Source organism: Atheta coriaria, unplaced genomic scaffold (assembly GCF_025399875.1).
Source record: "Atheta coriaria isolate IRGN ID8LTWV9N9 unplaced genomic scaffold, Caltech_Dcor_3.1 hic_scaffold_3_pilon, whole genome shotgun sequence".
NCBI lineage: Eukaryota > Metazoa > Arthropoda > Insecta > Coleoptera > Staphylinidae > Dalotia > Dalotia coriaria.
This window is the reverse complement of record NW_027045445.1, coordinates 9,377,170-9,400,238: the sequence shown is the minus strand read 5'-3', so window position 1 is coordinate 9,400,238 and position 23,069 is coordinate 9,377,170. Positions and strand designations below refer to the sequence as shown.

General features: G+C 40.7%; 6 protein-coding genes across 6 annotated transcripts; 1 reads left to right on the top strand and 5 right to left on the bottom strand.

Annotated features, from left to right (window-relative positions):
- Positions 1–310: 310 nt before the first annotated feature.
- On the bottom strand, positions 311–7,294 carry LOC135803772 (uncharacterized). The gene is made up of 9 exons (XM_065317465.1): positions 6,971–7,294; positions 5,497–5,666; positions 5,152–5,428; positions 4,908–5,058; positions 4,696–4,844; positions 3,378–3,553; positions 3,057–3,276; positions 2,826–2,952; positions 311–2,752 (listed from the first exon to the last, which is right to left on the bottom strand). Exons 1-9 carry the CDS (start codon positions 7,011–7,013, stop codon positions 2,545–2,547), a joined length of 1,521 nt encoding a protein of 506 aa, XP_065173537.1. The 5' UTR covers positions 7,014–7,294; the 3' UTR covers positions 311–2,544.
- Positions 7,295–8,110: 816 nt separating this feature from the next.
- On the bottom strand, positions 8,111–14,642 carry LOC135789753 (uncharacterized). Its single transcript, XM_065299743.1, is given in 5 exon segments — positions 8,111–9,377; positions 9,440–10,802; positions 10,804–10,853; positions 13,711–13,811; positions 14,228–14,642. Coding segments are annotated over 3 exon segments (1,551 nt in total). The 5' UTR covers positions 10,845–10,853; positions 13,711–13,811; positions 14,228–14,642; the 3' UTR covers positions 8,111–9,230.
- A 16-nt stretch (positions 14,643–14,658) lies between these two features.
- Positions 14,659–16,398, bottom strand: LOC135803776 (aminoacylase-1-like). The gene is made up of 5 exons (XM_065317468.1): positions 16,290–16,398; positions 15,460–15,951; positions 15,204–15,391; positions 14,913–15,142; positions 14,659–14,860 (listed from the first exon to the last, which is right to left on the bottom strand). Exons 1-5 carry the CDS (start codon positions 16,396–16,398, stop codon positions 14,659–14,661), a joined length of 1,221 nt encoding a protein of 406 aa, XP_065173540.1.
- A 324-nt stretch (positions 16,399–16,722) lies between these two features.
- LOC135789755 (aminoacylase-1A-like) lies at positions 16,723–18,577 on the bottom strand. The gene is made up of 4 exons (XM_065299745.1): positions 18,267–18,577; positions 17,650–18,135; positions 17,175–17,589; positions 16,723–17,083 (listed from the first exon to the last, which is right to left on the bottom strand). Exons 2-4 carry the CDS (start codon positions 17,987–17,989, stop codon positions 16,864–16,866), a joined length of 975 nt encoding a protein of 324 aa, XP_065155817.1. The 5' UTR covers positions 17,990–18,135; positions 18,267–18,577; the 3' UTR covers positions 16,723–16,863.
- LOC135789752 (pancreatic triacylglycerol lipase-like) lies at positions 18,343–22,502 on the bottom strand. Its single transcript, XM_065299742.1, is given in 9 exon segments — positions 18,343–20,174; positions 20,227–20,509; positions 20,512–20,559; positions 20,624–20,792; positions 20,875–21,255; positions 21,308–21,553; positions 21,615–21,773; positions 21,827–21,933; positions 22,013–22,502. Coding segments are annotated over 9 exon segments (1,599 nt in total). The 5' UTR covers positions 22,134–22,502; the 3' UTR covers positions 18,343–20,089.
- On the top strand, positions 18,803–20,069 carry LOC135789754 (V-type proton ATPase subunit S1-like). Its single transcript, XM_065299744.1, has 2 exons — positions 18,803–19,079; positions 19,142–20,069. The coding sequence occupies exons 1-2, from the start codon at positions 18,803–18,805 to the stop codon at positions 19,963–19,965; spliced, it is 1,101 nt and encodes a 366-aa protein (XP_065155816.1). The 3' UTR covers positions 19,966–20,069.
- Positions 22,503–23,069: the final 567 nt, after the last annotated feature.

Sequence of the window (23,069 nt, the reverse complement as noted above, 5' to 3'; positions counted from 1 at the left end):
ACTGTTCATTCAGGTTTTACGTAAAAGAAAGAAAAAAACATGCGTAATTGTATTATATGTAATGTAGGTTGCCTATAGTGTTAAAATCAAGTATATTTCTATGAAAAATACTTGAAAAAGTTGTAAAATTCATGCTCTTAAGCAAATAAATCACTTAACAGACAGAGTTCAAGCATAAAAATAAACTCAAATAGCGTATTTCTATGGAAAATTTGTTTTTCAGTGCAAGTTGATATAAAAACACAGGATATAAGAGCAAAATAAGTTGCCTATCTTAAAGGAGTATAAGCACCCAATAAAAATTGATAGGTCGATTATCTTTGATTATATTAGTTTACGGTCTCTTACGCCTTCGAAACAAAACGTCACATTACAATATCATCACAACATCATCGGATTTCATGTAATATCTGTAGTCGTTTGTACCATGTTACTGTTTTCGTTAGTCGTTAGTCTGCGTGTGTGTATTTACAATACTGGTCTTTCATGTGTAAAGTGTGTTTATGGTTGCATAGTTAATTGTATTCAATAGATTTAATAGAAATCAAGCAGTAATACTGAACCTGTGCACATAACAATTAACATTACAAAAAAGAACAAAAAATAAAATTTGAGCAAATTAAAATAAGTAGACTCAACTAGACAATAAAAGTTTTAAACACCTAACCTAACACAACCAGAAGTTCTCTGACTAAAGTAGCTCACAACTTTATCCACACAGTTCCATCATAATTAACGTGTGTGCTTGATTACAATTATAATTATACATAGGCTTATTCAATCGTATGAAAACTGCAACTAACTGTAAATGTAACTTATAATTAAATAGATTTCTTGCTTTACCTAAGCTTCTTTTGGGAGTTTAATGTGTAAATGTATTTTGGTAGACCACAATTATTAGTTCTTCTCATCTAAATAGTTAAATCTTAGTTAAACTGCTAACATTATTTATCGTTTTATCGATACACTGCTACGTTGTGTCGCTCTGCTTAAAATGTTCAAAAATAATTCCTACTCTGTCCTCTCTTTCTCGCGTACGCATTCGCATTCACTATAGTGAAGTGTTTAAATATATATTTATAATATACGGTAATTTTTCATCAATTCTTAAATATTTAAATATATAAATTCGAATCTTCGACGAAAATCGTGCATTTTATAAATGTGCAATTTTCGCCGAACATCCTGTATATAGAACAGTCTAATAGTTATTCAATGCATTTCATTTTTCTCAATAATTTAAAACTCTAATTCATAAAATTCAATGCAGACGTGGAGCGTCCGAAGGTAACAAAACATTTTGATAGAATTTAAAATTTTCAACTTTTCAATTCAATTCGATTATTTGCTTCATTTTTTTGTGGTTTTCTACGACGACCTTGCTAGAGCTTCGTTAAATTTCATTTACTTATCGATAGTTATTATTTTAACATAGTTTGATCCATTAGTTCACCTTAAATCGTAAATACTTCGTGTGTTTCTCAAGCATTTCACAAACGGGAATTATGCGCGCCGCGGCGAAAAGTTAAGTCTGAGCTGGATTCAATTTGGCGTGGCGAATAAAATGCGCATCGAAAAACGAGCATAAATTGTTCCGAAACATGTTGGCACGGCGTACAGAATGGAAAAGTCTGGGCGCGACGCAAATAATTCCCTAGTTTTTATTACAAGTTCAGGTAGCCATTTTGTTTTGTTTGTTTCTGTGATTTTATGTATGTTCTGTGTGTTGTGTCTTGCTGTGTGTGGTGTACGTATTGGTAACGATTGAAATTGTCAATACTTAATTTAAATACAACTGTTTACGGTTACTTACTTCACGAACATTGTACGGTTAAATTTGCTATCTACGCGAAACGCGACGAAACGATGCGCGAATGTTGATGAGAAAAGGCTATCGAGCATGTTGTGTGCTTGTAAAACGTTAGACAACTTTTGTTTTATGTGTTTGACACGTGCTGCTCTGGTATTGTCCATCGGTGTATTGAAAGTTGCCTAACGTCAACGCGCACTCCGGAATGAAAAGATGTAACATGATAAAAAGAAGTTTAAACAATGTATATGAACAATTTCCCCTTTCTGTGTGTGTGTGTCTCACTCATGAACATTTTGATTAATGTTGCCTAATATGCAGATCTAATGTGATTACCACTTGTTACACTTGTTTAACTGCTCATCTACGGTTGCCTACCACTGTGTCAGCCTCTAAGAATGCGTATTCGACACGAAAATTCAATGCGTAAATGAATCATATGTACAGCGGGCGAGCGAGGGACGCGCTAATGTGTAACATATTTACATTGTCGTTAAACGTTAAATTTTTGTTCCGTTTTGTGTGTTCCGCCTGCCGTCCGCCATCTTTCTTTGGACATTTTTGGTAACTGTTCCGCTCGCGCTACAGTTGTTAACACAGTTCGCTATTATGTTTGTTCTTCGGCAATCGCTTAAACCTTTAACCAAGTGGCAGTGTGTGAATAATCGCTCGGATGAAAAGTGTAATCAGTTGAAACACGGAAACAAACTATGACGGGGCAAAAAGAGCGGCGTCTACTCGGAAATGTAGGCGTTATTGCGCGTGTACAAGTACAGCGCAAGCGCGCTGAGTAGCAGAATGCCATTGGAGTATATCGAGCATCCGGCGCACGGATCTTTCACAGCTTCCAGCAGGCCCATCGTCACCTCCTTCAAATCTCTCATATGTGAACAGCGGTTTGAGATGTATGTCGAAAGGCAAATCTTTACTTTATCCATATCCCTATAAAATCGTAAGTTAAATATTAAATGACATCATTTGCACAATGATAGCCATTCATGTAAAGTTTACTTACTCGCATAACTCCGTTTTAGAAACGATGGGATTATTTGAAGTTCTACGTGTTTTGGTGTTGGCCATGCAAGCACTCAGTTCGTGGCCATATTGGCTGGAAATCATGCACGGAAGACCACTGAGGAAGCCTGCAACCCAACATACATTAATGACATCAAATATCAGTATATCACAAAAAAATAGATTATCAGCAGGATAACCCTAATGAGATTTAAAATAGTGCAGCACTCACGATTGTAGTTGTATCCGTTGTTCTTGCATAAGTAATCCAGTCCGTTGTCAACGCTCGCGATCGCAAACGCGGGCAGGTAACTCTCTTGCGGCGGCAGGCAAACGCGTAATTTGTTCGCCGTGCGACTAACGCACTTCTTGCCATCGCTGACCAGCAATTCGCAAGCATTTTGTTGCCGCAGTAAAGTTTGGATACAAAGTTTTGTTTCGTTCACAGATTGCTAAACAAAAATCAACATGTCAAAAGTGAGCAATACCAACCATTATAAACAAAATGGCCGTCACACAACACAACATAACACAACACAACTAGTAAACTTACAGATAAGTCGTTGAAAGCACTAGGTCCGGCATACTTGTTGCACTTGTCGCGGAAGTTGTCCACCGACGTGAAGTCCACGGACTGACTGCGCTTCACCTTATTTCCGATAATCTGCTGCGAGTCGAGAACGTTGAAGTTGGCAGCACTGATCGCCGTTTCGGACGTGCGCGACTTGCCTACGGAACGCACACAACGATAAGACGTAAGCAACAATGGAAGTTTTGATTAACAATAATCAACTCACAAAGCTATAGAAGTAACGCACACAACACAAAAAAACATTGATAAACATGAATCATACATCATAGTATTGCATGTGCGCAATGACAGTTATAAATAAGAAACCAAAATGGCCGCCGAGAAAAAGTAATACATGCGTGCGTGCATTGATTAAATATTGCTCGTCATAACCGCATGCAACCACAACAACGTGTTATTAATATTTTTCTGTTCATTTGCATCGCATTCGGTAAGACGGTGAATAAATACAAGGGTACAAAGGTCAACATATTGTCGCTGATGAAATGATGAAATTACGCGATCGTCAATTGTCAATACACACATCGTAAGCACAACTAATTGATTAAATTCGATTATGCTGATTAGAGATCCACACAAAGGGAAGAAAAGATTAGATAAACAGGATTACATTGTGCACGTGTGCTGGTAGTGGTGCATGCCAAAGTTCAACACACAGTGTGTCCACACAGAAAACGCGAATAAGTATCATTAAACACGTCACTATAGCCATGCACGTAGAACGAAGTTCAAAAGGCAGAATATATATGGTTGCATTTTGTTCATGTTTATTGCATTCATTGGTTTCTGTCTCGTTTTTGGTTCGATATTAATATAGATATAAAAATTAAAAACAAAGTATCATAAGAAAATATTTACGTAACACTGTTTTCTAAAACAATATTAAAATGAAGACAACACAAACAAAATCATTTCAACTAGATATATATAGAGATATGGAAAAATGGGAACCAGTTGTATCACAAATTACATTGTCTTGATTTCTTCTTTCACTCGCCTTCACAATCGTATGCAATGCCCGCGTACAAAATTCTCGCTACGCACAGTGGATGCAAAATGGCGGATATAAATTAATTTGAAGTGTATGTGGAGTGTGTGTGTGTTTAGAGATAATGTATCTATTGTCATGCCTTGTATACCTTTCCCTACTTAGGTGTGAATGTGTTATGCTAAATGTAAATAAACTCCTACATCAAACGCAGGCTCACGACGAGAGTGAAAACTAATGCGTAGAAGCTTGCATAGATTGTCGGAGAGGAATTGCTTGATTCCAACTTACGCTGCGGCATCGGCTCCCCGCGCTTCCAGTCCTTGCACGGGCTGACCTTCTTGATGAACTTGAACAACGCCTCGACTATGTTCGCCGGCGTGTTGTTCTCGCACTTCTCGAGCACCACCACGGCGCATTCCTGCAGCTCGGCCATGTCGCTATAGATGAAACATAACCTCAAAGTTATGATTAAACACGGCAACACTGTATACGAGACTTACGCGCATTGGGTTTCGCCCTTGAAGGTTAACAACGGAAGGTTGGTAATGGACAAGTCCTTGGGGATACGTTGCGCGATTGTGTTATTGGCGCAGTCCTGCAGCGCCTCTTTATGAGACTGCAGACACTCGAAACCTCCCTCGGCGACAAACACTAAAATAATCGATTAAAGAGCCATTAATTAGCCGTAAGCACACCGCGGAGTAATACAGGAAATTAGAATTAAAGTGAATATAATCCACTTACTCGCCAATCGATCGCCGTCCTTGAAGCAGACGAAGTCGATGAGGTTTTGCGTTATGTTGAGGACGAGTTTCATGTTGTCTTTTTCAACTGGTTCGAGGCATTTTTCCACCTTATTGGTGACATCGGTCACGCAGCTGAGAATCTCCTCACGTTTCTTGCAGTATTTGCCGAAGATATCATCCATGGAGCCGTCTTTCTTCGCCTCCTCCAATTCCTCCATGATTTGCGTTTGGTTCAGGTGACTGGTGAGACATTCCTGAACTTTATCTTTGGAAGCCTGGACATTAAACATGTTTTATGTTAGTAAAAACTATTAAAACCTGTTTATTTTAAGTGTTAACTTACGAGAATATCTTCATAAGTGCCTGCTCCGCCATTTTTCTCGCATTTTTCCTTGAGGACTTTCTCGACTTCCTCCTTGTTCGGCAAGCTGGCTTCGTCAATATTCAATCCGGGAATTTGTTGCTTCACAGAATCCAGGTTGAGGTTATTGTCGCTTTGGGCGAGTGCACAACCTATAATTCGATAATAAATATGGTTGATTATCGTTGATAATTATGATTCATTACTGTTTGTTGAAAGAGGATGTGAATCAACATGCAAGTAAACACTTTACAATAATACAACAACCTCAGCTTTGCTGTAACTTTGCTTTACGTGGTAGTTATGCAGGTATTTACTAAATATGATGATACACACTTAAGATAACGATTAGAGTAGCAGTTATTCGCAAATATTATGAAATATTGATTCAGAGTTATTATCGAAAGGTAAATAATGTTGATTTGTGTGCAACCGGTTTGATAGCATGTTGAAGCACGTCACATGTGTTAATTATTCAACATTCAAAGTTGTTCAAAATGATTGCACTCCGAATGCATTTCCACATCGCAATCACATCTGAAACATTAAATGCTCTCTCCTAATTTGCGTGGCAAACAGTTATTAATCTCATTACTCGTACATTGTTCATAAATTTACGGCAGTGACGTTAAAAGCTTCTTTAAATTCAATTATTCATGCGGTTTAACGTCTGCCGCGTGAATTGTCTGATAAATGTAGAGCAGTGTAACAACGTGAATAACAATTTCTGGGTAATTTTGATATCAGATAACTTGTTTACACAAATTAGACGTGCAAATCACATTTGCACACGCAAAACCTAGTTCGACCTTCAAACGTTCGAGATGTACATGGAAAAATAAACAAATGAAACACGAGCGTGGTTGTTCGATGTGACCAAATGTGGCATACGGGATTATTTGAGCAAACGAAGTTGAGTCAAGCGAGCACACACAATGCGAGGATGATTAAATGACGACGACACCGATCAGCGACAAAGCAGAGGAAGATAAATCAGCGCGGCGCAATGAATCCGCGCGCTCGCCGTCCGAACCCTTGCACACGCACGATAACGAGTTACGACAATTATTTCTGCCCGCGGTTGGCAATGGCAACAATTTGCCACGAAGGAAATTAGCGTTTCACACGTTCGCAAATGCCAGCGGTGGCACAGATTCGGGCACCGAATCTGGCGCGGTGTGTACAAACAAGGCCTTGGACTGGGCGCTCGCGAGAAAATCGATGAAATGCATCGCGAATCGCAAATCGCATTTGAATCCATCTTTGCGCGCAGCACGCCAAAGGGAAAACAAACGACGGTTTGCAATGACTCAACCTGTGCGAAAACCCCACACACACACCGCACTTGTTTGTTCTCCGCGCGAGCATACAAACAATCGACAATCGGCACCCCTTTTTTGCACTTCCTGTTTGCGAACGGTAAACGGTATTCGTGCGATATTCTAGAGCGTATTACCTGTGAGCAGGACAACGCAGAGGGCGATCCGTATTGCGTTCATCTTGTTAGCACTTGGGATGTTTCGTTGTCGCTAGGAGAAAGTAGGCGAGCCGTCACACGCGAACTACGACAATGATCGTGCACAACTGTTCGGTTTCGCCGTTAGCGCGTTTTTCTAGCTCGTCCGCAACGTCTCGCTATCGCTAATCCGCGCTCGCAATGGTCGGTGGAATAGAGCTGCGCGCGTGTTGAACGGTGCACGCAACGCCCGGACAGATTCCAACTTCCAATGTTCAACTTGGCGATCGCGGGCGAGACCCAAAAACACCAACAACGCGCACGGAACGGACCAACCTGCACCTTGCGCACCGCGAAACTTCTACTACTACGCGCTCGCTACAGCGACACTGCAGGGGGGGCACTGGGGCAAAACAGCAGTCCGCTACTTCCACCACTTCAGGAAGAGGTCGGCCAAGAACAATTCGCAAACCGCTGTTCGTCCTTCAATCGTACCCGCCTTAATACAAGCCTAACTCAGGCCAACATTATATTTCATCAATATTTTGCACAATCATACGATTTACTTCATAAAACACAAGAAAATGATTGAACAATAATATTGAACGTCTGAGAGTGGCGTAATGGAAGTGTGAATGCAGCGCCATCTAATATATTTGTTTAAAAACTTTTGTATAAATTGTAAATCAAGTTTTATAAGACATAAATTCTAAAAATAGAATAATCAGATTAAGGTTTAATGGATTCCGAAGCAATATTAGTCATTCCACATACTACGCAGAAGCTAAAATTATCAGGGTTTAAAAAAGTTGCGAATACGATTGTCCATAATCAAGTTGGGCAACCTTTGAACTTTCAGACGTTTGAATGACTAATAAATACATCGGCATATTGATTTTCCTATTAAAACATTAATTTTCTAGAATTGTGCTTACATTTCAGCGGTTTTGTTATTTCAGTGCGTAAACTAATTGTGAATTGTGAAATAAAACACAATAATTATTCAGTATCAAAAAATCACAACTTTAAATTTTTATTCATTTTGAGTTTTCCGCTATTCTCATATTCACAACGTCACATATGGATCACCCAATCCAAATATAGATGGAAAGATTCTTAAGTAACTTAATTTTGTACACATTATGTTACAGCTAATATTGTTTCACATTTCCTACGCGTCCCTTTCATCACGCACCGGTGTTACCCCTTCGCTCAGTGTTCACAATTGTTATGTAAAATTACAAAATCTTATGCTTATATACTCTCTACTTATCGTCTATATATAAAACTAAACAATACAAAACATTTTTTCACCATTCACACTCTGCACATTTGCTCTTTTTTTTTTAGTAAGTAGTTCAGCAATGTACGCACAAATTAGATACATTTATAATATTTTACAAGTGACGCTCTTCTATTTTATAGTCACTAATTTTTATTTTCCTGTAGATACCTCGCATTCTGCTAGTTTAAAATGTTTGCATCTCTCATCTTCAAGACGACAGCAAACTTAATTAACTAATTATAATCAGTCCACGGTGAAAATAGAAAATACAATGCCTTAAAACTAATTAGGTGTTTTTCTTCTGTGACAAAATGTGTTTGGCATCGGCACAGCACCGAATTTGGTGTGTCAACCCGTTGCCACTTCAGTGGTCGTCATCAAGTGTCAACGGGTTAAAACTTAATATCATACTTTTCTGACTTCCGCAAATCTGGTCCCGAATGTGGATTGTTTCAGTGTTCCATGCATCGTCAAAACGCAAACAAATGTAAAATGTAAAATATAATCAAAAATAGTAACTGAATAGTTAAATTAAAGTAGTGTTTTTCACATTGCTTCGACACCGAGAGAAAAGGTTCGAGCCGCCATTGCGCCGATAAGATGGCAGTGTCATCGCCGCAATAGCGGCCGCTCGGCAAACTAACCTTACGCGCTAGAAATATATGTACAGAAACCAAAATTGTTATATCACCATCGTTTACACAGCATTTCAGCAAATAAGCGGCGCCTGCACAAAGCGATCGCGGGCGGCGCTTATTTATATTCGTTTTTTTTTTTAAAGAAAAAAATGCGACGCCACCGGCGCGCCCTTTCACGCTCTGCCATGTTTAAAACAACATGGCTGCAGCAGTGGCGGCGCACCGCTGGCATGACAATCGAATAATTTAACTTACAAATTAACAAATCCTACTAGTTTGCTTGCTTAGCGCATTTTCTTATAGAATTAAGAAGTCTTTACGGCGTGGAGGGCAAACGTTAGTTCTGTATGATGTAGATGTTTTTCCGGCGCCGCACCGACGGATCATACTCGAGTAACTCTTTCTGCGCAAGCGCCATTTCCATGTGGAGGATCTCCGAGTCTTCATCATCTACGATTTCATCATCGTATAATGAATCGGCAACCTAAACAAACAAAAAAAAATTAAACATTCGAATTTAATTTTTTTTAAATAAAGAAAACTAACCTCCACATCAAACTCATCAGTCTCCTCCTCTTCCTCCTCATCCTCTTCATCGTCCACCTCTTGTTTAAGCTCCGTCTTAATATTCGCAATATTAATGTACTGCGGCTGCGCGTGAATAATCTTCGTGGTCGGAGTCGTATCCATCTCAGACTCATACTCCGACCCGTCACTCTCGGCACTCCCACACGAATCCCCAAAGTTATCTTCATAGCTCTCGTAACTGCAGGAGAATTTCAATTCGCCTCGCTCCAGCGCCTCCAGATTGCTCGGGTTTGACATAGCGCGCCGTATCGCTGACGGGTCCTTCTTACTCCACTTCTGCACCTCTTCGTCCATTTTGGTGATCTTCGACTCGTTCATCGCCCACAGGCAGCCCTTTCTCTGCGCACCGTTCACCGCGGGTTTCTCAATCTTTTCGAAACATTTATTCAGGCTTAAATTGTGCCGCACCGAATTCTTCCAGCCATTTGGCGCTGTTTTGAAGAAAGGAAAATGGCGACACATGAAGTTGTAAATCTCAGACACAGGCAGACTGCCTGTTTTGGAATTCTTCAACGCCATTGCAATCAGACAGCTATAACTATACGCCGGCTTCGGGAAGGGTTTGACATCTTCAGCGAAAATGCGATTGTTGTTAAACTGTTGTTTCCGCGTGTGGTTTACGGGCGCTGTGCTGATTGTGCGCACCTGGCCTAAATTCGCCAACTGCGCAACTGTCACCGGACTCGCTATCTGCCTACCACCGACTGTATTTCGAAACGAAAGTAAAGGTGTTTTTGTGACTTTAACAATCCCCTTCGAGATGATCGGAGTAACTTTCTTGATGGTGTTGATAATCGGTCCTGTCGCGCTCTTTTTGATAAAATGTTGCGTACCTACGTTTCTATTTATGACTGCATTGACAACATTAATAGTTTGTGGTTTGTCGATTTTAATCGAAGGACGTTCGCCTAATTTAAATGTCGTGATGTTACCGTCGTCCAGCTTCTTAATCAGATCTTTTTTTACAGCCGCTACCTCGGTTTTCACGCTAATGCCGTTTGGTTTAATACTAGCCGGAGAAAACGTTAAATGACTTTCTTTCAGCGATGGCGACGGTGATCGCGTATTCGCTGAAATACTGCTGATGATTGGCATCACCGCATTGGGATCCACCATCGTGGTGTAGTCATCGCCGGAGAAGTCCAGCGTGAAGCTGGAGTTGGACATGTTGGAGTTGTGCGAGAACCAGCGGATGTCGCTGACGTCGTCCATCTCCAGCGGCGGCAGGTCGGTGAAATTGAACCCGGAGAGGTCATTGTTGCCGCCGATCAGCGTGTCGATCTCGGATTTGATGTCGATATCGAGCATCTCCTGCAGCGAGTGGATCCGAGTTGCCGAAGTACATATCCATGAAAGTGGACATCTCAAAAACCTGCAAAATCAAACAAATTTTTGCATAAACAAAACAATTTTAGAAAACATTCAGATTTGAATTTCATGCGTTTCCCTCCGGTTTGAAACCTATGGCCAGCGCTGTACTTTGCTAGCACGAAGAGACAGATGGCCTCAACACTACAGGCACCCCTTTTGCTTATCTCTCTCGTATTCATAGCATAAAATACATTAGAGTGAGAAAGAAGAGACAACGCAGCAGAAACCACACCACACACAAGCCTAGCAACCGAGAAAACAAAGACGACGATTACATAGCAACCAATGCGTTGGAGCAGTGCCGCAATAAAACATAGAAAGAGACGCGTGATTCCATTCCGACTAAAAAGGGGAGTGGCACGCTCCTCGCTTCATGCCGCGTTCTCATGTTTACATTTCTGATGCCTCATCTACCGCGCGCTCGACGTAACGACAGAGAGAGGGTGGTGTGAAAGAGGGAGCCCGCAGCCGAGCCTGTCCGTCCCTTTACGGCTTTGTCTAGCGCACGAAATGATCGAAAGCGAACAATTAAAATTACCCAGTATGCCCCAGGTATACCGAGGGGCCCGAGAAAAACCCGAAACAGACACTTACGGAAATTTTCTCACAATAAAAAGCAAGTCATAAACCCTAATCTTGTCAAGAATATCCCAAACCGGACAATAGCAGTCAAGTTTCGTGAAATATTTAGCCTATTTTAGGGTAATCCTGTCTGCGCTTAATTGACGCCACCAGTTTAACACGAATTGTTCGATTTGGTACCTGTAACGAGGCTATTGTCCGGCAAATCTTTACAATTCGTACATGTTAAAAAGTTATTGACTTTCATTGAAAGAATGCCACAAAATGGCGGTTTGTTGACGTTGCCATGGCGATGAATATCAACAGATTTCAACGCATGACAATGGCGCTCGCGGTGGCTGACATGCTCGATTTGAATTTTTGAACGGACGGAGGCGACGTGATGAGCGCGCGAGCTTTTTTCCCACCGTGGTGTTCGTGCGCGGGCATAAAATATGAGCGCGCGGCTCAACGTGCTCCGCTCGAAACTACTGCGCGCGCGATATCAAAACTTCTTTCCGCAACCTTGAAGTCTCGAGAAAACGACCGAAAACCAACGAACTGCGGCTCTTACTTCCCGCCAAGATTATTACATGTGTATACAACCGAAATATTTAACAAGTCGATGAAAAATCTCTCCGTACATGAATATTTATTTAGTTGATTTACAGAGACAAGTAATATGTTTATTTTAGACAATGCGCAATAATTTTAATGTTTTGTTTCGAATGAAATCAAAACGGCACTCGGTAATGTGAACCGTGGGTTTTGATCGCCGTCCACAATATACGAGTACGACTGAAACGCGACGTGTACGTGAATACATGAGACACACACACGTTGGGAATTTACGCGGTATTTCGTGTTGCCGGCTCACTGTTTACACAATTTCGCGTGTAACCTAAAATCGCGCGCGCCGGCCGTTATCGCGTATTCGTCGCGCGATGTTATTGCAAATGAAGGCTCGGATAACGCTAAACAACGCGATCCCGCGCTTCAATACTACACGCACACACATGCACAATCAAACACACTCGGCTCGCCGACGGAAGAGTCCAACTGGCACAACTTCGACTGGCGGCGAAAAACCCGCCGCTTTTCGCGCAATTCCTAAATGAAAATCGGCCGACAATCGCCGCCACACGCACGGTGGTACTTACGTTTAGCGTTCCGGTGCGATTCTTCCCAATGTCTCCTCAAGTTGGCATCGAATTTTCGAAAATTATTCCCGCAACACACGATGGCAGAGATGACAGGCAGCACACACAGCAGAACGGCGGACCCGACCGAATGTACACAAACGTTGAAGGTTGTGTTGCTCGGCGCGCGGCGCGCTCGTCGCAAGAGAGGGATTCAAATCCGCACGCGGCGATTGGTGCGCGCGCGTCACGTGGCTTTTCCCGCCAGGCACCGATTGGCCGCCGGTCGGTGCGCCGGCCGCTCGATCGCGCACGGTCACCGCGACGTGCACATGGAGATGTATGAAACTTTTCAAATAATCACTCGGCGCAAAAAAACCGCCGCATGCAGCAAACTCACATGAATCGCAATATTTCGCCCGTAAAATTCTGCATTGATTAGTACCGCTTTCCACCCCAATCCTCCACACGCCAGCGAGCATTAGATCGACATTTGTTGATTTGTTTTGCCGGGAAAACAAAATCCAACATGGCTTGCGCGCCGCTGGCTCGACAGCAAAGCGAGGCAACCAGCCGATCGCACTCAACTCAACAACGCTAAAATCGAATCAAAATTCATTAAAATCAGTGCATTTCCAGCATAAAATTTAAAATCAGACACGAATTTCACGTGTGATTCGCATTTGGTTGAGCTTCGACGAAGAAGTCGTTGTTAAGTATTAAAATATCGATTTTATGTTGGGCTGGTCGTGGCGATGTTTGTAAACCGGACGAGTCCATGCCGAGCGCCGTCGAGGGGAGCCGCTGCGAGTCGACCGCGCGACAGCGGTCGTTGCAAAGGCAACGAGCGAACACCACGCTCATCACGAACATTGAGAAAACCCTGAGCGAACGAGGGAGCAATGCACTTGCCGCGCTGCGTGCGACTTGCTCTCGCTCACGTGGTTACGTTGCTCACACACGGCGTAGCGGAGGCGCTGGCTGCGTTCCGCGTGTTCCATTCAAAGCTGTTTTTAATGTGAACCATGTGAACTAATGATGGCGGCGGCCATTTTGTTGTAATAGGAATTTTAATGTCACTTTTTCGTTTAATCTTTTATTGCGTATATTCATATTTGATGTCCATAAAAATCAAAGCTAAAAGAGAAATACCAGTACCTGTTTTGGAGAATTTCAAGTTAATCCAGAATCATCGTGATACTGCTGTCTGACACATTGATTATCCATTGTATTTTTGTTTCCAACTTGATGAGTCATTCCTAAAAAATTAAATATAATTAAACAATTATTTTGACACCGTTCCAAACATATATCCGGGTATATCTCATGACAAAATGTGAACAAAAGGCCCTAAACTGAATATTTAATGTTTTTTTTAACTAGAAAAAATGTAAACCAATTTATTAATTAGCTTAAAACTTAATTATAAATTTAAAAATGTTGAATACTCCCGAGGTTCACAAGTTCACACCCACTTTGACAAGAATGTAGAAAATAATGTGCACTTAAACGAAAATTGACTATAAACACGTATTAATTAAGAAAATCTAGAGTATTGGCATCAATACTTTGCGTTGCAAGTGTTCCACGCGTACCAAAAATCATCCGCCTTTACGAAAGTCGATAATGTCCGCAATCCGCCCCGAAACGCACGAAAATTGTTCAAAGTACTCACCAAGCTTTCATCCACCGCTTGCCGATGCTTTTCTTCGTGTTGGATGATGATCTTGATGATTTTCTCGACATTTTCTTGCGGTTTGCACGCGTAGTTCCATGACAAGTCGGTCGGTCGGTCGCGCAACCAGCTGTATGGCTTGGCTTGGTCGCGTTGACGCTTCAGCTTCGCTTCGTCGCTTCCACTTGGGGCATTCGGCGTCGCTCGTCATCTGTTCAGGCGGCGGTGCGCGCTTTCTTTCCGCCCGGTCAGCTGACAACCGCGTGCGCTGCGAAATTGAAACTTCAAGTGCGGTGTTACATATTAGGCAACCCAATATACAAGATTTAAAAGTTACTTATTTTTAATCAGAACCACCTGAACCAAAACATGAAAATTGAGTAAAAAACAAATGATTTGAGACATATTTTGTGTTTTAAATGATTAAATCCTTAAACATTAGCCAGGGCAGGAATAATTCTGCAGTAGATATCAATGCCGCGTAGGAAAACGTGTTTTCCAAGTACTCGTCGTTGTCGTGCAGCAACACCGGCGTGTTGTTCATCGGCGAAAACCGAGCGCAGGAATGTTGAGTTCTCGCAGGTAGCGACTGTCTGTACCTCCAGGAAAATCATCGGCTTGATTTTTAATCCTCTGCAAATATTATTTTCATTAAATTTGACTTTTTTGTTATTCAAACACTTACAAAGCGTCTGTGGCTTGCTTCATGGCAACCCAATAAGCATTTTTATCATTCAGCTCAGTGGGTTTGATAATTTCTTCAAATTGTTCCTTTACAATTGTTACATCTTTGCCGGCGGCTGCGCACCACGACTCGAAAGTTTTATACAAGTCCTTGGTGTTCATGGTGACTGGAATGCGGCAATCCATTGAGCACCAGAATTCTGGTGGGACAACATTGCTTTGCTTTCCTCCCTGTGGAAAGTAATAAACAAATAAATTTAAAGAAATAATAACAAATTTTGATGTTTTATACCTGAAGAATGCATAAATTCAAAGTGAGGACGTCACCAATCGTCATTTCTGGGTTGTTTTCCAAAATTTTCTTTTGTTCCTCGCGCATGTCAAACAATTTATCCAAAATCACGCGCATTTTCTCACCGGCAGTATTTTCGTGCAGCAAAGAACCATGACCAGCTTGCCCGTTGCAATGAAACTCCAAATCTTTTAATAAAATAATAAAAAATTAATGTAATGTACTTTTCATGGTCGCCATTTTGTTTTTTACTCACGCCAAATAGCTCTCTCGCCATAATACAAACTGAAGGTCTCATCAGGACTGGCAATTCCTTCATCCAAAGAAAACCCAATATTCAAGTTTTTAAAATCAGCAGTGGTAACAAACGTTTTCATGCCATCTTCGCCACCGATTTCCTCATCGGGCACGAAACAAAGATGCAAAGTGCGCTTGGGTTTCCACGCGTTTGTTTTCAGGATACGAATAGCCTCGAGGTATTGAATACCCACACATTTCATATCCTGTGCACCACGAGCGAAAATCTTGCCATCGGCGTCCATATCGGCAGCAAACGGTTTATGTGTCCATTCTTCTTCGAAAACGGGCACCACATCCATGTGGGAATTCAGCAACACCGAAGTGAGGGATGGATCGGTGCCCTGCCATGTTATAACAACAACTGGCTTGTTAGGTTTGGCTGGGTAATACGTCTTCAAGGGTAAACCAAGCGAAGTTGCTTGTTTTTGCAAAAATGTTACACAAGGCACTGGAAATTCAAATTAATATCTTGTTACTATAGGCAACCCAATATTCAACAAACAACAGATTTAAATGTAATGTTGGCGACGTTGAACTTTGAAACAGCAAATAATTTGATAATTATACAATTTAAGTACGCGGCTATTTATAAAGCAAAATTTGTCGTTTAAATGCGTAAACTGTGCAATCAGAGTGTTGGTATTATTAAATATTTACGTAGGTTTAATCACTTGACTCGAAAGTGGAATAATTTGTGTCTGGTGACGCAAAAATCGACCATTTCAAAATTATCTTGACATAATTAAAAAGTTCAACATGTTTCATTTGTTAAATTTGAAATTTTACCGTAATCAACATCAGGGTGAACACTTGGAATGCGTAGATATTCTCTGAAGTTGTCAACGGCAAGATCGCTGAGCGCCTCAGTGCGATTGGCTGTTGGCGAGGTCGTCATTGTCGCAATGGTCACAATTTAAAAAAAAATTAAAATTAAACCGATGCCTTGTTGTTCACGGCGAACGCAATAAACAAGCACTAATCATAGCGCACGATTGCGATCGTGCTTAAATAGTTCGCGCGCCGTGCGCGTTATCTGCGACTGACTAATCACCCACGATTTAAAGCCCGCCTGTCTTTTCTGGTGGGGTATAAACAATCTCAAACAATGTAGGTAAAATGTACGCAAAATTGTACATATTACGAATCATAGCTAAGCCCAAGCATGCGGTTTGCACGTATTGTTTGGTGAAAAACAAGAATTAACATGAAACAAACATCATTGGATAAGTAATCATTCGTGATGTTTTTCAGTGGTTTTGCGTTTTATCGTGTTTTACCGTGATATTCGTTTCAATAAGCCATGATTTGTGTGTTATGTTACATTATTTGGTGCGTGTGTTTTTGGTTTAGTTCTGTTTTGTTAATTTTCGTCGTTGGCAATATCACCAAGTGAGGAAATCAACTTCATGTAGATTTCGATGCCGCGCAGGAACATTGATTCAGCGAGGTATTCATCAGTATCGTGCAGCAGTACGGGATGGTTGATGATGGGCGAGAAGCCGAGTGCTGGTATGCCCATTTCGCGCAGGAAGCGGCTGTCAGTGCCACCGGGAAATATTCGCGTTTCAATTTGCAGTCCCCTAGCAGGAAACAATTCAAACAAACGAGAAAAATTAACCAATTGCCAACGCTTGGATGAATTCTAAATACAACATAGGCAACCATACTTACATGTCATCCACGCTTTCCTTGAAACGCATCCAGTATGGATTCTCATCAGATATATCAGTCGGTTTCGCATTTTCAAAACGAGATTGAACCATATAGATACCTTCGCCTGATTCTGCACACCAAGTATCAAGTGTTTTACTCCATTCGTCAATGTCTGACGTTACCGGTATTCGACAGTCCATTGTCATAGTTAGTTCAGATGGAAGCACATTCGCCTGCTGACCGCCATTTAAAATTGTTACGTTTACAGTCATTACATCACCGATGGTTAAATCTGGATCCGAGTCGAGTAGCCTAACTTGTTCGGCACGATGTTGCATTATCTTCGACATGAGATTGTGCAGTTTTTCAGCAGCAGTGTCTTTCAATAAGAGTGATCCATGACCCGGTTGACCCGGACAATGAAAGGTCACATCTGCAAATATAAACACACAATAAGTAAATAAATAATTATATGAATCACATGTTTACTCACGCCACATGCATCGTTCTCCGTAGTAAACCAAAAATCTATCGTCAACGCTAGGTAATCCTTCGTCGAGAGCCATGCCGATGTTTAATTCCTTAAAAGTTTTGCTTTTGACAAATTGTTTCATGCCAACAGCGCCACCTATCTCTTCATCAGGTACAAAACTACAGTGTATTGTGCGTTGTAACTGGACGTTATTCTCTTTGAGGCGACGGATGGCTTCCAAATATTGTATACCTATACATTTCATATCTTGTGCACCACGGGCGTAAATCTTCCCGTCGTGCACTTCAGCACCGAACGGGGGATGTTTCCATTCCTCCGGCATTACCGGAACAACGTCCATGTGCGAATTCAGCAATACGGAAGGCAAATTTGGGCTTTGGCCAAGCCATGATATGATTACAACTGGTTTACTTGCAACAGGTTCAATCACTTGTACAGGAAGTTTTATCTCATTGGCCAAACGTTGCTAAAACTCAACGCATGGTCCTAAAATAGAAATATAGAAATAAACACCCTGTATAAGTTAAATTTAAATTTATATCTAAATATTCCTATGATAATTTTAGGTTATTTTAAATTATTTAATAAAATTTGTTATAAATTAAGCAAATAATTACCATAATCGATGTCCGGGTGGACGCTGGGTATCTGTAAATATTCCCTGAAGTTATTTACGGCGATCGAATCTAAGTCTTCGGTGTTACTGGTCATTTTGTATATTTCAGTGGAGTACAAACATTTTGTATGGCAATCACCTGTTATACTGTGTGTTGATTGCACGCGACGTAATTATCAGCGCGATTAGAATGAGTTTTGGCTAAAGCTAATTCTGTCACGATGAGATGACACGAGTGACCCAAAAACAAGTTGTATGTATTTTTAGGTGTCGATTTTCGCACAGGTTGATACCGGCAGCGCCATCTATCATCGAAACAATAAGTTTCAAGAATACTTTCGAAACAGATTGGAAATCATTTCTCCCATAAATATTGTTGTCTCCTAACATTTCCAAAGATTGTTTAAAAATACATTGCATTGTTTTTTATGCTCCTGTGTTTGGTTTCTGCACTGCGCATGCGCCAACCACTGTTATCGATCCTAAGGGTGAATTTTCCTTGCTGTAGTATCAGTCGTAGTCCTACCACAAGGCAAAATGTACAAAATTGTGGTTTTCATCGGTTTTCTCTTGAATATTTTTGATTATTCCCACGGAGGAGTATTAATATGGGGTTCAGAAAGTATTCAATTACCATCACTGAAGCAATTCAACAATGAAGACTTTGATTTGCTGAAGAGTTACATGCGCCGCCCCAAAGTAGTCGTCTTCAAGGGTGATCCAATGCAAATCTCCAATGAACTTCAAAATCTTCTCCGAAATAAATACACTGCGTACGTCCCAAGCAGTAATTTAAACATCGACAACGTCATTGGTAACCATAATCAATTTATCTTATGTATATTGATGATTACATCCGCCATTTTTAATTTACAGAATTAAAAGGTGATGCCACATCAAATTTTAAACAAATCCAGGATACTCTGGATAACTGCAGTCGTGAATACGATAATATCTTGGCATTGATTCTTACCAATCATGAAGCAGCTCCAAGTGCGCCTCCTGCTGCCAATCGACCAAAACGCGAAGCTTCCGATGAGTTCACCACTGAATTACCGGAAACTTTTACGACCATGGAAAACTACGAGCCTGTCACTGGCCCAGTGCTCTATCAAGCCTCAACGACCACTTCCGAAGTCGCCATGATTTATTCTTCAAGGACACCGGTCTTGAAAATAAACGCCACTAGTTATAATCTTGGTAAAGCCGCCGTGGCAACCGTAGATGATCGTGGTGATAAATATCGACAACTTAGCGTTACTATTCCGACGGAATCCGGTGATAAAGTCACGCTCAGATTTAAATTCCTATGGAATTCTGGGTATTGGTATCTTAATACCATTAATCTGTTGCTCATGTCAACGAAAACTTACACTTTGACAGTCGATAAAGAAGAAATCTCCGCAGCAAAGTCATTTTCGTATCACTGCAGCGGTAATTCCGTATTTCGAGATGAAGAGAACGAGATTGAGTTGATGTTGTTCGACATTCAAGCTCAGCCTGATTCTCTCAAAGTTAGATTTAATGATGCTTACGATTGTGTTGATTTCACCACTGTTCCAATATGGTCCGGGTTGTTCATCGTGTCGTTGTTGTTGGTGGCGCTGGCGATTGGTCTAGGCGCGTTGAACAGCATCAAAACGATGGATAAATTCGATAACAGCAAGACAAAACAGTTGACGATCACCACCGGCGAGTAGTAAGCACGCACGTTTTAAAATCCAAACACATATGTCACACTCAACGTCTCAAAACAGCTTAACTTGTATATAAATACTATGAGAATAAATACTCGTTAACAATATGTACACTTGGAATTTGGTTTCACTGCGAGCAGTAAGATGGCAGCATGAGTTGTGGTATTCCGGTGATGAGTGGTTGATTTTTATCTTTTGGACACACAGATAACCTATAAACATAACCTATGAACATCTAAATAACTTGTTATTATTTGTATTTACCTTTCTTTTGGGTTTAAACTTTCCACTTTGATTTTTGCAAGGTGTACCCTCGGCGAAGCCAATAAACGCCATGTTAGTGGGTTAAACACATTACTGTGGTAATCCCACTCAACTTCTAATCCTTTCAAGTGTAGAGTTTTATCCATTGACACAATTTCCGTGTATAATTTGCCTGGTTCGTGATATCCGCCTTTGTTCAACGCAACTCGATTTGTTTTTAATCCGCGCATGTCTGTTGAATCATGCAACACGAACCAGAGTTGACCGATTTCACCACCGTGTTTTTACTTTCAGATGAATCAGATACTTGCACGGATAATTTGTAATGTTCTTCTATATAAACAAAAAAAAGCATGTTTTAAAGCATAGGCAACCCAAATTACGTGTTTATACTTACTGCAAAATGGCTGCGCATCTGCAGTACGAAGATACAATACATAAGTACGCCTTTTACTGATTATTTTCTTTGATAGTAGTTCATCGTAGCGTTTCTTGCTGTTGAAACCCATTGGCATGCAAAATTGGCCCTTGGTTTTACATTCGAAACATTTCCCAGCGACAAAATCCTAATTTAAAAAAAGTAGGCCAAATCACATGCATTACATTATTATTAAATAAATATTTTAAAGTTTTGATTATTGTACTCACTTCGTAACTAGCACAAGTAATTCCATAAAACGAACAGTTACTGTTGATACTCTCCGTGAAGTACTGATAACTCCGGATGTGATTACAACCCAAGAACTTTTTAATTCCGTTAAATAAACTACCACCGTTTTCAATCGCGAATTCTGTCACGCTTTTATCGCATCCGGGTTGGTCAGTACCGCCATTCGGGTAGAAATCAACATGACCGATCGCTTCCGTCATACCGAGTCCACCACGGATGAATTGGCTCGCGTCCGTATGGATAATATCCACGTATTTCGCCGCGGACTTGTCCAAACGCACCGGACGGGAAGATTTTGCAAAGTGTGGCTCCGCAGGGTCCAAACCAGTTATTCTACCTAGGGTTAATCCTTCAAAATCCTAAAACCAAATTATAATTAATTGGTATTTTCAAATAAAAACACTTTATTACATCTTGTAGTGTGTATCCAATATAACCAGACATGTGAGCACCCAAAGAATGTCCAATCAAATGCACATGATCCAGATTTTTATTCGTAAACTGCGCAAGATCCGCTAATAAATGAGCGGTAATGGCAGCGACAAGACGAATATTAGCAACTGCTTGTGTGTATGGCGGAGAGGAACCACCTTGCCAATCAACAACAATAACATTTGCATTCACATGAAGTAATAATTCTTTTGTCATTTGTTTGATCTAAAACAAAAATTAAAAAAAAATTAAATATTACAATGACAATGACGCCATTTTTTCTTACCCATGGATGTTGCCCACTCTCGGTGTAACCATGAATTATAACAAAAACCGGTAGTTTCGGATTGATTCCCGATTGTACAATGAGATCAAAATCATCAAGATCAAATTTCGTACCGTTTATTGGCTTCTCACGTGTAAAATATCGCAATTTCGGTTCAACCTAAAACCAAAACATGTTGGTACGTGTTATATATAAGTCGGTTGTTTATTTACCTTTCGTATACTTTCCGGAAGTAACGCAACCGGTCGGTTTTCGCTCGTCCATGGCGATTGCAAATTGAAACAACCATACATTCCATAACACTTTGTCTGTGTTGTTTCTACAAATAAAAGAAATATATTTTAATTAAGTTTACAAAATATGCATAGAAATAACATGTTAAATTAAACTAATGTTACCTTTACCAATGCTTCTGTAATAATTATTATACGAAACTGTTTCTTCGGGATTCTCAACTGTAATGTTAAGAATCGTAAAGATGCTCTGGAAGAGTATCGATGTGTTGTTGATGGCCACCATTTTAACACTTCTTCTTTAAATGTGTATAATTTCAGTCGCAATAATTGATGGCTGCTTGATGTCACATGCCCGCGTGAATGTTTTCTGTTTTTCGGTGGGCGCGCTACATGTGCGTGCGCGCGTTCGTTTGCGCCAGCAGAGATGAACGTGTCAAAGTCCAGGGGTCAGACGCGTTCCTCGCCGGTGATAAGAATCGATAGAAATCCGTCTCGCGGCGACGGCGAATCCTCCGCGCCAGAAATCTATCACTTGCGTGACGAGCGCGCACATGCAGCCGAAGTGGAAGTTCATGTTCAGCGCGATACGCAATAACCAGCAGACGCGCCAGACATCACATCCGCGTGCCGGGTGAAATAAGTAAACACTGCGGACGTAACTCGCGGATTGCGTTGGGGCAGTCGGACGGCGTCAACATCTACGATCGATATCGATTTGCTAGCGCGCTTTTAATTAGATCAATATGTGGTGAAAAATAACGATTAATCGGGTTTATTTTTGGGTATATTTAGAACGACGCAATTGGAATGTTTTTGAGTTATATTCTTATTTATTTACTGATAAAATAATTACTTATGAATTAATTACTAATTAATTATAATATAATAAGTTATAGTTAAATCCTTTGGCATTATTATTAAGTTTTAATATAAAATTTAAGCGTTTTGTTTGATTTTACTGATTTTTATTCCAAAACTTACATAATCACTTTAATATAGGCAACCAAACACACATTTTGTAGCAATACTTTATGTTACTTAAGTAATCTACCCTGTTTCCGCTCCTTGCCCTTGATATAATATTATATGTCATTAATTCTATTAAAAATCGATTTTAGCAATGACATTGAAAGCACACAATACAAAATACTTTCCCAATGCACGTGTGCTCATTCGTCCACACACATTATCACCCCATTAACTTTCAATTCGATCGGGG